The 12,966-nt window shown below is 52.3% G+C and overlaps 1 protein-coding gene across 5 annotated transcripts in view; it reads right to left on the reverse strand.

The window, feature by feature from the left end:
* The window catches only part of PRKAG2 (protein kinase AMP-activated non-catalytic subunit gamma 2), a 243,714-nt gene that overhangs the window by 77,986 nt on the left and 152,762 nt on the right, over positions 1–12,966 (reverse strand). For all 5 annotated transcript variants that reach the window (XM_044246872.1, XM_044246871.1, XM_044246875.1 and 2 more), the window contains one exon: positions 12,400–12,617. In XM_044246872.1, coding sequence (XP_044102807.1) covers positions 12,400–12,617 — 218 coding nt within the window. The remainder of the gene's footprint in view (positions 1–12,399; positions 12,618–12,966) is intronic.

Here is a 12,966-nt window from a genome sequence, read left to right on the forward strand (position 1 = left end):
GGGAGCCCGATGCAGGGCTCGATCCCTGGACTCTGGGACCATGACCTGAGCTAAAGGCAGACATCTAACTGACTGAGCCCTCCGGGCGTACGAAGGGCCTCAGGGATGTAAAACGTGTTCTGTAGGCTACCGGTAATTATTTATTGCTCACTGGCTTAGACCATAATTTGAAGAGTATATCGTGTGACCACCAAATTTTATGGAAATAAGACCTTTAAAGACAGCATCTTCCCGACAGGAGAACTCTGTAAACTGAAGACAGGGGCCTGATGATCACATCAGCAGAGAGCTCAGGCCTAGGTCTGTTGCATGTCCGTGGCTACGGCTGCATATGAGGGCACAGCAAAGGCCAAGCAAGATAGGCCCAGCATTGTTTAACTGTCTTGGGACAGCAGAATTGTGTGAAGTTTTTATTCCCTTTATTCTTTTCTGTCTATAATCAGAGGAATGTTATTATTGAAAAATTTTCAAATTGTGGTAAAGCAGCATAAAATTTGCCTTCTTGATCATTTTTAAGAGCATGGGTCAGTTGCGTTCAGGACACGCACACGATTGTCCTGCCACCAGTCTCCAGGACTCCCTTCATCCCAGAGGGATGCTGTTCTTAAAGGAGATAATCAAAGACTTCTCCAGATGTACCTAATTTTAAAAATTAAACGCAAAGACGGCCAGTGGACCGGCATAATCAGACTAACCCAAGATAATTGAATAGCCTTACCAATTTGTGGATGAACACAAGATAAGCAATGGGCTTTTAATATTGGCTGAGGCGTAAAGATCATGCTGGAATTTTCTCTGTAGTGCCCTAGAGGATTGTTACTGAACCCCCTGTACTCGTGCCCACGATGAGCAGATGTCTTTGTACTCAGGACTGCACACGACTAGGGTTCTGCGCTCGGCAGCAAAGACCACATACGGCCTCCTGAAGCGGGTCGAGTACCGGAGGGCGTCTGGGTAGTCACTCATTAACAGGTTACACAGTCTCAGGCACCTGCGCGGGGGAGGCCTGTCCTAAACTTTTCCACCATTCCAGCAGCTAATTTCTCCAGAGTCATTAAGCAACCCTCTTAATACCGGTGTTAGGGTCTGTGTCACCGGTTTACCAACACTTCTCCAGCCACAGTGAATGCTTTCCCAAGTGCTGTGGGTTAGAACACAATCCTGGTTCTGAGCTGAAGGAATTCTCATCTAAATGCAAATCAAGACAAGCCTGTCTAGAATGCAGGAGCAGATACAGTAATTTTCCCCCATCTAATGTTCAGTGCCCCCCCATGCATTTTCATGCAGCTCTACTGGTAAGAAGTGTCCATCATTAGAATGGAATTCGGTTTGCTTTCCTCGCTGCACCAGCTGCGGTAGAGGTAAAGGTGTATGGAGTCTTGATTTCTTTTGATTTAATGCTCGGCACATAAAAGGGACAAGGAGAATCATTTTCCAAACCTCTGCTTCTCTGCTCCAGACTTACATATCCAGGCCCCTGGATGCCTCTATCTGATGTCCCAAAAGAATCAAAGAAGTGTGGTGCAAACAGAGTTAACTTTCATCCCAATATCTACTTCCCCTCCCAGTTTAAGGACACTGCATTCAACGTTTCGTGCCAGAAACCGATGTTGCCAGAGCCTCCTCCCACGGGCCATGTCCCCGGGTCTCACCCAGGCCAGCCGACTTTGTCCACTGCATGGCTTCGTAACGAATCTCTTCCCCTAAGTCTTCACTCCTGTGGCCTTAATTTAGCTCTTTGTTGTGTCTCCCTGGACTATTGTTGTCCTTTCTTTACGGCTCTGCCTCCTTGGTCTTCTGGAGACTTCCTCTGGCCCCTCGCCTGTCCTTGGAGTAACCCTTCATTAACATGCATGGCTGTGGGGCACCTGGGTGGCTCAGTTGGTGAAGCGTCCGGCTCTTGGTTTCAGCTCAGGACACCACCTGAGGGTCAGGAGATCGAGCCCCGTGTCGGGATCCCCGCTCAGTGCAGAGGCTGCCTGAGAGTCTCTCTCTCCGTCTCCCTCCCTCTCAACCACTCCCCCAGCTTGTGCGCTCACGCTCTCTCTCTCTCTCTCTGTCTCAAATAAATAAATAAATAAATAAATAAAATCCTTGGGGGAAAAAAGCACAGCTGACCAACTCATTCCTTGAAACTGCTGCCCAGGTAGGCAGTGAAGATGTCACACGAGGCCCCTTTGTGCTCTTAACTCAAATTTGCATCCTTTCCTCACTCAAGAACAACGGGCCCAACAAAGGGCCTTCCCCTGAAACTCACATGAGCCCCAATCTCCTTGATCCAGTCCGAAAGCAGACCGCATGACGTCACAGTGCTCGGAGGGTAAGGAGGAGGCAGACTGCCTCAGTCTCAGCTCTCCAGGACTACCTGCCAGTTTGCCAGCCTGAGGGGCAGTCACCCTGCAGGGCCGGGGCGAGGGGTGGGGCACACCCGATGACCCACTTCTCTCATGCTCTCCGGTGGGACCGGGGCTGCGCCCTTGGTGGGGCGGGGCTCTCCCGCCGGCCTCCTTGCCTTCCTGGGGACTGGACTCACCCTGGCGCTTTGCATGGGACATCCTATGAATTAATGAGATGCAGGAAAAGGAGGCTCTGGCAAAGATTAGTCAGGAGCTGGCAAGTTTTTTTTCCTGAGAAAAGGCCAGATGATAAATACTGTGCGTTTTGCGGGCCATCTGGTCTCTGTTGCAACGACTCACCTCTGCGGCTGTGGCGTGAACGCAGCTAGAGACGATGCAGAAGCAAAAGGGGGTGGCTGTGTATTCGTAAAAGGTGAATTACAGAAAGAGATGATGGGCCAGGCTTGGCCCCAGGCCGGCCCTTGAATGAGGCATATGTGCGCTAAGACGCGGCGTCAGCGTGCCATGGGTGGGCTGAGAAGCCTGGGTGGGCTGAGAAGCCGTAGGAAATCACACCAGGGACAAGGGCTTTGGAGCCCCATTTCCTTGGTTCAAGACTCGATTTCAGTGTTTGCTAGCAACGGAGCTTTGAGAACCTTACACGCATACTCTGTTGGTCCTCCCCTAAAGGCTGCATCTTTGGAGGATGGAGGGGTGGGTAGAGAGGGTGGAAGTTTCCGGAACCTGTACCTCCCTCCCTCAGTGTTCACTTGCTCAGGCCACACCCATCTTTGAGAGAAATGCCCTCTGGCTCCCTGCCAGCCCTGGCCCTCACTCGCGGCTCCTCTTCACTGCAAACTTCTTGACAAAGCTGCCTCTGTCTACCCTTCGTCACAGCGCAGTCACCTTGTGGTCCCTGAAAGGCTGGCTTCTGCCCTGAGCTTACAGACAGCCGCGATCAAGATGATTTCTTCCACAAGACATACACCTAGTCCAGGCCCACTGCACGGTCAGGCAGCGTCCTTGACAACACCCACCCCGGGAAGGGAAAAGCTAATTGCGATGTATTCCTCCTCCAGCAGAGGCGCTATCTGTAGGCCACCCTGAGAAACTCCAGTGAGCCTCCCAACTCCATGGGACACCAATATTTCAACCACTGCTTTGTCCAGGGTTGCTCCTTTTGGGTGGACAAGTTCAAAGTGAATCTTAAAGCGGTTGCTGTCACCGTGGCACATTTCACCAATAGACTTGGCTCTATCAACCAAGACGGCGAAATAACTCACTCCGGGAAATTTACATGTTCGCCCGCCATCACAAGGATGCCGAGTGCATATCCCCCATCTGTTAGCCTGTGGCCCATGAGGGAAGAGATAGAGGGTCCCCTCCACCCCCCACCAGCTGCTTTAGCTCTGGGGGTCCTGCCTCCATGAGACCTGCCCTTGCTGTGACTCTTGACGCAGAAATGCTCTCAAATGTCCCCAAGCACTCAGTGCCTAGCCCACTGCCTGGCAAATGATGGCATCTTAGGAAACAACCATTGAATGAGTCACTTCCCTTATGGGTCGTGGGGGAGGTGACAGACGTAGGGCATTTGTCCAATTAAAGAAAAATCAAGGTAAAAAGATTCAACATCCTCTCCTGGAGCTCAGCTACCCTGGGGAACAGAATCAATAAGAATTCCACAGACCCAGACCAAGTGCTCAGCCAAGTACATCTCTCTTATTCGGGCTCTGCCTTCTCTCTGCTCGAGGAGTCACGATCCTGCCAGTGTGGGGACCCAGGAAGGATGCCAATTATAATACCTTCTTTTGACAGCTGGGAGGGTAGCTATTCCCTGCCTGCCTCTTCAACACACTGGCAACACTAGTGTAAGCAACAACTCTCGTGATAACCAATCCCCTTATGAATCAGTTCTCGCTGGCGCTCCTACTCCTCGACCCTATGTGAATTTTTCCCAAACTATTTTTACAATATCTAATCTGCTGTGAGTAATGGACTCTGGAACTGTTAGTTTGCCGTTTCTGGGCAGATGGCCTTAACACCAAGACCTTATTAGGTTGTAATTTGAGATCTCAAATGGCAAATGGGAATATAAAAAACCAAATAGTGCCTACAAAATCTTATCTATTCCTTAATGTCAAGTGATTTGCAATATTTTTAGATTTTTAGAGTGCTTTCCTATCTTGAAAAATAAAAAAGGTAATTATTCCAAGTAACTAACTTGGAAATTATTCCAAATAATAGTTGTTCCAAATAACTAGTCTTCTTCCTTGTTGGTGACTTCCTTCCAAATATTCACACTAGAAAAAGCAGGGATCTTGGGGACTGATTCAGTGACAAGAGAGTCAATTTTTATTTATTTATTTATTTATTTATTTTTTAAAGATTTTATTTATTTATTTGACAGAGAGAGATCACAAGTAGGCAGAGAGGCAGGCAGAGAGAGAGAGGAGGAAGCAGGCTCCCTGCCGAGCAGAGAGCCCGATGTGGGACTCGATCCCAGGACCCCGAGATCATGACCCGAGCCGAAGGCAGCGGCCTAACCCACTGAGCCACAAGATTATATTTACTTATTTGACAGAGAGAAAGATCACAAGTAGGCAGAGAGGCAGGCAGAGAGAGAGGGGGAAGCAGGCTCCCCGCTGAGCAGAGAGCCCAATGCGGGGCTCAATCCCAGGACCCTGAGATCATGACCTGAGCCAAAGGCAGAGGCTTTAACCCACTGAGCCACCCCCCAGGACAGTCAATTTTTTAAAAGAACCCCAAACTTCTGAGTTTATTATCTCCCCAAATACATGACAAAACAGGTACTAGTTATCTTTGGAGAGGTAACAGACAACCCTAAAACTCAGTGGCTTAAGAGAGTAATGGAAATTTATTATCTGTGATGCACTGAACTGTGTCCCCCACCCACCCCCCGCCCCACCTCCAAATTCATAGGCTGAAGCCCTTGACCCCCAGTGTGACTGTGTTCAGGGACACAACCTTTAAGGAAGTGACTAAAGTTATGTGAGGTCATAGGGTGGGGCCCTAATCCAATAGGACTGGTGTCCTCAGAAGAGGCGGAAGAGACCCCAGGGATGTGTGTGCGCAGAGGAAAGGCCACATGAGGACACAGTGGGAAGGTGGCCTCTGTAGCTAAGGAGGCCTCTGGATCCTGCCAGCACCCTGACCCTGGACTTCTGGCTCCCAGAACTATAAGAAATAAGTTTCTTTCTTTCTTTTTTTTATAAATATGTTTTCATATTCATTTATGAGAGAGAGAGCATGCAAGCACAAGCAGGAAGCGCCGTAGAGGGAATTGTTGAAGCAGACTCCTCACTGAGCAAGGAGCCCCACGTGGGGCTCGATCCCAGGACCCCAAGATCATGACCTGAGCCGAAGACAGATGCTTAATCGACTGAGCCACCAAGGGCCCTGAGAAATGAATTTCTGTTAAGACCCCTAGTCTGTGACATTTTGTTAAGAGTAGCTGCAGCAGAACAATACATTATTTCTTATGGCTTCCGTGGGTCAGGAATTCATGGGCCGTTCAGACGGGTGCTCCTGGGTCTCTGGTATTGGCTGGGGCTACAGCTGCATCTGAAGACGGGGCTGGGGCTGGGATTCAGCTCGTGCTGGCTCACTCCCACCGCCGGGGAACTGGTGACAGTGTTGGCCGGGGTCTTCGTTCCTCTCACCCTGGGCCTAATGAAACCTTTTTCATGCATCCCCAACCAATCATCCTGAACCCTTTTCTTCAGTTTAGTTATATTTTAAGTACATCATAAGAAGGAATATGATACCCCTTATTTTCACCTGTCAGAATTTGGGGATTGTAAATTGAAAGAATAAAGTAGAGACTGTAAATAGGTCTGTGGTTAGAGGTTGTGATGTACGACTCAGATCCCCTTTCAGAAGTGAAGGATTCACTCTGCCAAGTGATGGACTCAACTATTAGCCAGCACTGCCCTTGGCTGAGGAGAGTTGGCTTGGCCACGGTGAACGCCCTTCCAGGAGAGCTGCCATCTTAATGACTGGTTGATGCCAGGGTAGAAGGACCCGGCTCCTTCGCCCCAACTTGGGACAAGTCTGGGGAGCCTCCCCAGTTTAGTGCTCCCTGGGAGTTGGCCGAGGACCCGGTCGAGACAGCTCTGCCTGGTGGCTTCTCCCTCAGATCTGCCTCCCTCCTTCCTTTCTCCCTCAGGCCTGACCCTCAGAAGGCTTCCTAATGAACACCCTGCACGTTCATTTCTGTCTGGAGTCTGCTTCTCCGGGAACACACACTGTAACAGCCACCTTTGCAGGGAAATATTCTCGAAAGAGTTAAATAAGACTCCTCAGGCAGGGGTATGAAGCTCTCCACTCCCGTGTGTGGTGTCCGGCTGCAGGCCCCGCTGTTGAAATCAAGTGATAAGGCGTGTGGTAGATCTCAGAACTGGCCCACGCCCGTCACCTCGTCTGCAGGAGGCTCTCTGCAGGGGGCTTTGTCACTTCGGCTTCATCCTGTTGGCCGAAGCAAGGAGAAAACCCAGTCCGGCTCCAAGGGGAGAGGAAAGAGATTCTACCTCAGGTAGGAGTCAGGGCGCTGGTTCCGAGCCTGGGCCTCAGGAAGACTTGCCCCCGTGCCTCCTGGAATCCTGCCACTGTCATAAGAGCTAGTCTGGGACGGGCCTCTGCGGGGGGAGGGGAGACCACACGGAGCCGAGGTGAGACATTCCCGCTGAGGCCTCTCGGCCAACCGGCCGCCAAGTAACCTGGTAAGCGAGCGCAGACGTGTGAGCGAGCACGGCCGGGACCAGAACGGCCAGCCCGCGCGGACGGCCCGCAGGATGGCGAGCTCTAAAGTTTCGGGTCTTGAGTTTTGGGGGGTTTGTTATGTGGCGATGGAGGCACGGCTACAATATAGGAACCGACCAGGCCAGACAAGGAGAGACCCCGGGCCTCAGCCGGAGCCTTGGGTTCCCTGTCACCTGTCCAGGGGCCGCTGCTGGGGACTCAACCCCACAGCCTTCTTCTGGGATTGTCCTTGGGTGACAGGTGCCATCCCAGCGGGAGGTGAATTTCCCTCAGCCTGGGGCACCCCCAAACTAACGGCTGCTTGGTGTGAGGGGAGGAAGGCCAGCTTCTTGCCTCCAGGCAGGGCAAACTCTGGCACAGTTTACACTCCAGAGCTCCCCCGTCACAGGCTGAGGCTACATCTCATCCCAAACCACACACTCACCTTCCTTCTTTCCTCCCCCTGCACCCACGGGCTTATTCTGAGCACTCTGTACTCAGCCAACAGACGTGCAGCTCAGACCCCACCCTCTGATACCTTCACGTCGAGTCTTGAGTGCAACAGAAGACGATTCTTCCCCTGGTCTAGGACAAACATCTCCTACCACCCAAGGACTCTTACCCATTTCCTTGACAAGAGCAGAATGCAAGGCTTGCCTTCTCCCTTCGGTCTTTTCCTGCTTCCTTCTTACTAACCCTGTCCTGATTAGGGTTGAAACCTGTTCCCATCTATAGGAAGAAACGATCACCTCCACCTAACAACGACAGCCCAATCCCTTTCCCTGCCAAGGCAGGGTTCTCGAGCAATCCGCTCTAGAGCTCCCCACCTCTTTCCTCTCCACCATCCAGCCCACGTTCCATGGCTTCTGCACTCGACCACAGTATTCCTGCCAAAGCTATCAGGGCCGAGCTCAGTCCTTACATCGTAGGCCACCTGCTGCACCTGACGTCACGGGTCCTTCGGTCTGAATGCACAAGACACCGTGAAACATGTTCCTTTTGCTTCCGTGCCACTGTGTTTGCCTGGCTTTCCACCTAATCTCAAGGCAGTCCAGAATCCTCTTCCTTCATTTGTGCCCTAAACGTCCGAGTGTTTCTAGCTCTCTTCTCACTAACACATATTTTTCTGGACGATTTCATCTAAGATCATGGCATAAATTACCATTCATATCCTGAGGATTTTCAATCTTAATTTGTGGCTCCAGATGCACATACCCAACTACGCTTTGGATACCTCCTCTGGAACGTTCCACAGGCACCTACCACCAGCACCTGAACACAGACGTGTGTGGGTGCCTATGCGCACCCGCACACCCCACACGGGCTCACATGCACACACGCACATACCCATATATGCACATACCAGCTCTTCTTCGACCCCATTCCCTAGCCCAGCAAATGCAAGTACCATTCATCTAGTTTCCTGATAGCTTCTGAGGCGCAGCTTCTGGAATCATCCTGGACTCCTCTCTATCAATCACGGCATTCCAAATTCCTCTCAATTCAACCTCTTAAATGCTCTTTACTTCTTTGCACTGGTTACTCCGTTCTACTGTCGGCTACCACCAGGCCCAGATAATTTCACACGTGTCTCGTCTGAGCTCTGGTCCTACTCACATCCAATCTCGATTCCACACCCAACCAGACAGAGCATCATAAAATGCAAAGCTAGTGATCGCTCTCTACTGGGAAAAAATGTCCACTTCCTCTGGGACTGGCTCTTCCGCTCCGCCAGACTGGGCTGGCGTGTTCTTCCATCCTAACGACCCAGGTTTCACTAAACTCCGCTGTGGTTATTAACCTGCCTGCATCCCCCAGAAAGACAAACCCCCTCCTCTGTTCAGCTGGTCATTAGCTATTTTTTAAGCCCTCCCATGCACAGTGCGCCATTAATCAAGTAGTGACGAGGACAAGCATGTCTCTTCCTCACTCGGTTGGCCCCCCTCGCCCTCTCGGAGCAGTTCCTGACACATAGCAGTTGTGAGTCTTGGCTGAGTAAATAAATGAGCACTTTCGACCAAAGACGAACTAATTACCCTTATCCCCATTCCAATTTTAGAAGAAGACTCATGGGAACACATTTTATAAAAGTGAACTTTGGGCTCAATGTTCACAGAAAGCATCTTTTTGTTCCAAAGGACAGAGAAAAATTATATCTAAATATTTTCAAGATGAAATGATTTCTAGTCTTTAAGGAAACACATTTCTCCGGTGAAGATTGTGCCGGTAGCCAAGTTCATGAAATCAGCCAAGCTCTTGAGGAACTTAGCACATCGCTTACAGACGATCGGCATAGTCTAATGACAAAGAAGTGAACTTTGTATGAAGTTGAAACGACCACCAGCCCTCCAGCAAAGTTACAGTCCAGCCCCCGATGGCCGCAGAGGCCATGACAGGGGCCCCCGGGATGCCTTGGGTGATAAAGCTGACTGGTAGGGTCAGGCCTGTCTGAGGTCGGGGAGCCCGTGGGGACACTGTCTTCCAATTTTGAAATGTATCCCTGCAAAGTGTAAGTGGGGAACCTCACCCTGATTATTTTTTAAAATATTTTATTCATTTTTTGACAGATCACAAGTAGGCAGAGAGGCAGGCAGAAAGAGAGAAGAGGAAGCAGGCTCCCTGCTGAGCAGAGAGCCCGACGCAGGGCTCGATCCCAGGACCCTGAGATCATGACCTGAGCCGAAGGCAGAGGCTTAACCCACTGAGCCACCCAGGCACCTCTCACCCTGATTTCTTGAAGTCTGAACTATATGAACATTGTAGTCCTGTCTGGATCACTTTTTAAAAAAATTATAGTAAAAAAAATACGTAATATAAAATTTACCATTTTAACCGTTTTTAAGCGTACGATTTGGTGATACTGGGTATAGTCACGCCATCACCCTCAACATCTTCAGAACTTTTTCATCTTCCCCAATTAAAACTCTTCCCCTCTGAACGACGACTCCCCAGTCAACGCTGTCCGGCCCCTGTCGCCCACCATTCTATTTTCTGTGTCTATGAATCTGACCACCTTGGGGTCCTCAGACACATGGGATCACCCGGATTCATCTTTGTACAACTGGCTTATTTACCCGGATTCGTCCTTGTACGACTGGCTTATTTCGCTCCATGTACTGTCCCCAAGGACCATCCACACTGCAGCACGTGTCAGGATGTCGTCCCTTTTTAAGCCCGAGTAAGAGCCCATGTACGGAATGACCACCCCTTGGTCCTCCCCTCAGGACACTTGAAAGTGACACTTGAAAGTCGCTGAAATGTCACCGAGATGTCACACTCAGTGTCGGCTGCGTGTGTGGGATCGCAGGCCCTGACCAGGGCCCATGGCATGTCCGCCGCTGAGTGTGGGACACAGCTGAGGACACATGCACTCTGGCCCCAGAACCACCTCAGAAATCCCGGAAGGACGCAGGCTTCTGAGTCGTGGGAGGTTTAAACAGCTGAGAACACCACTTCCCAGTCGTCGTCGTCAGAGGGAAAACTGACTTTGGACAGACAGCACTCTCTGGATTCTCTGTTCTTTAAACCGGGAAAGGCCAGCAGCAAACTTCAGCTGTCACGGACAACTGATGTCACCATCACTTCCCATGATCTAAACCCCGAAGAACGGTTTTCGCCGCAGGGTGGCATCTCTTCCTAAATGGGCTTATCCTACCAAGTATCACTCGTCAACGAGAAGAAGCCAGTATCCTGAGACTTTCACATCTCCCTTGCCCTTGGAAGCCCCTGTGCTGGTCACCCCCCTCTTCCATCGTCCCCGCCGCTCCCAGCCCCCACAGGCTCCTTCTGTCCCAGACGGCCTAGTCCATAGGCTTCTGGGTAGGTCTGGCCCAAGGCTGGAGGGAGGAAGCGGCGGAGACACCAGATTTTTATCTGCCTCAAAGGGCATCTCTGGCCAGTGGCTGCTTCTCCTCTGTAGCCTCAGCTCCTGCCGGGCAGACACAGGAGTTCGACTCCCCTCGGACGGACTCTGGAAACCCCGCCACCTCTCGCGGCCCCTCCAGCCCTAGGGGAGTAGTCGCTTCCTGCTTTTGACAATCTGGGTCGCCTCACTGTTCCCTTTTTAGATTCTTTTTTGTTCCATTACCTGTATAACCAAGCCTCTTTTTGAAACGCCCGGGAGAGCCTTTCTAGATCTTCTCTTATTCCCATTCAAGTCTTCTCTGGAAGCCTTTCCCTTCACCTCCCCCTCAGTCCAACCCCACCACTGACGCAAGGCCCAGCTCCCTGGGCGGCCCGCCCCGGACCCCTGCGCTTCCCTTCCCCGCCGCCTCTAGCGAGCCCCGCCCCCCACCCAACTCCTTTCTGCTGTGACTTAACTCTTCCAGCTGAGTGTCACCCTGTTCCCCGTAAGACGGAAGCCCCGGAAGGCAGCAGCGACACTTGCATCGGGTCCCTCAGCACCTCAGACAACACTGTGAAGCCCACATCTCGTAAGGGAATCGCTGAAGGAATGAGGACAGCGCTGGCGTGTCCCCTGTGTGACAAACACGCCTTCTCGCTCTCCGGAGATAACAACGCTTGTGGTCGGACAGTGTCCGATGCTGAGGTCTTAGCCTCTGAGGCCTGTGACCGAGACCTCGCTCGGCAATAAGGTGTCTGAGGACGGGATCGAGCGCAGACGAGATTGAGCGCAGACGAGGTCGCCTGGGAGCAGGCTGGGCCCTGACCCGACACGAGCGCTGTCCTCGTAAGAAGAGGACGTCGTGGACACACAGACGCGGGCCCACGACCACGTGAGGACAGAGGCAGAGACCGGAGCGAGGCTCCTACAAGCCAAGGATCACCCGGGGCTCCCAGAAGCCGGAAGAGCCAGGGAAGGATCGTCCCCGCTAGAGACTTCGCGGGGAGCTCGGTCCTGCCCAAAGCAGGACTTCAGACCTCCAGCCTCCGGAGCTATGAGGCAGTAGCTTCTGGGTCTTTTAAGGCCCCTGGTCATGCCACCTCGTTCCGGCAGCCCCAGGGACCCACCACGGCCACCGGACCCCACAGTCCCAACCACATCGATGGGCTTCAGGGACACGGTTCTCTCGGACCCCAATCCAGAAAAATACAAATAAAGCTTTTAGTGACGGGCATCTTAAAAGAGGCCAAGGCAAGACACACTTTCTGGTCAGGTTCCCGACGCTACCACTTTCTGTGTCGTCTCCCTTTGCCTTGCGGCGCCCTCAGAGTCTCTTCCTCAGCCCGGGACTCGTGACAAAACACACCCAACGCGTCAGGGGGGTGCAGGGTCGTCTTCCGCGTCCCCCCCCCCCCACGCGACGCCTGGAGGCCCGGGGCCGCAGGACGAGGCCAGACTTACGGTTCTAGGGGAGGCATGGTGTGTCGGCGAGGCCGCTGGAGGCCTGGCGGTGCCCTGGAAGGAGGACGGGCAGTACCTCTGGCCTGTGTCCGGAGGGGAAGACGAGGCGTAGATGCGATTTTCCAGTCGCTCGGGCTCTTGCTTGTAGGACTCGAGAGGAAAGGTGTGCTGCTTGACCACCGGGGTGGGCGTCGACGGAGAGGACGAGAGGCCGGAAGCTGTGGAGGAGACCGGAGAGCGCGGTCAGAAGTCTGGCCGAGGCAGAGGAAGGCCGAGAATGCTCTTCCTCAGATGGCAAGGGTCTGCGCTATTAAATTCTGAATGTCGGGGACAAGTCTGCTTGTATCTCTATCTGTTGCTGCGTCGCGTCCCCCAAATAGCTGGGTTGAAATCTTAACGCCCAGCACCTGTGAGGATTCGGAAATAGGGTCTTTGCAGACATGATCGAGTTAAAGTGAAGTCCCACTGGAGTCGGCCTGGCTCTAACTCAGGGAGACCAGGGTCCTCATAAGAGGAGACACGGACACTTAGACCATCCTCAGAGGAGAAGCCATGTCACATGGAGCG

This window comes from Neovison vison, chromosome 4, assembly GCF_020171115.1.
Source record: "Neovison vison isolate M4711 chromosome 4, ASM_NN_V1, whole genome shotgun sequence".
Taxonomy (NCBI): Eukaryota; Metazoa; Chordata; class Mammalia; order Carnivora; family Mustelidae; genus Neogale; species Neogale vison.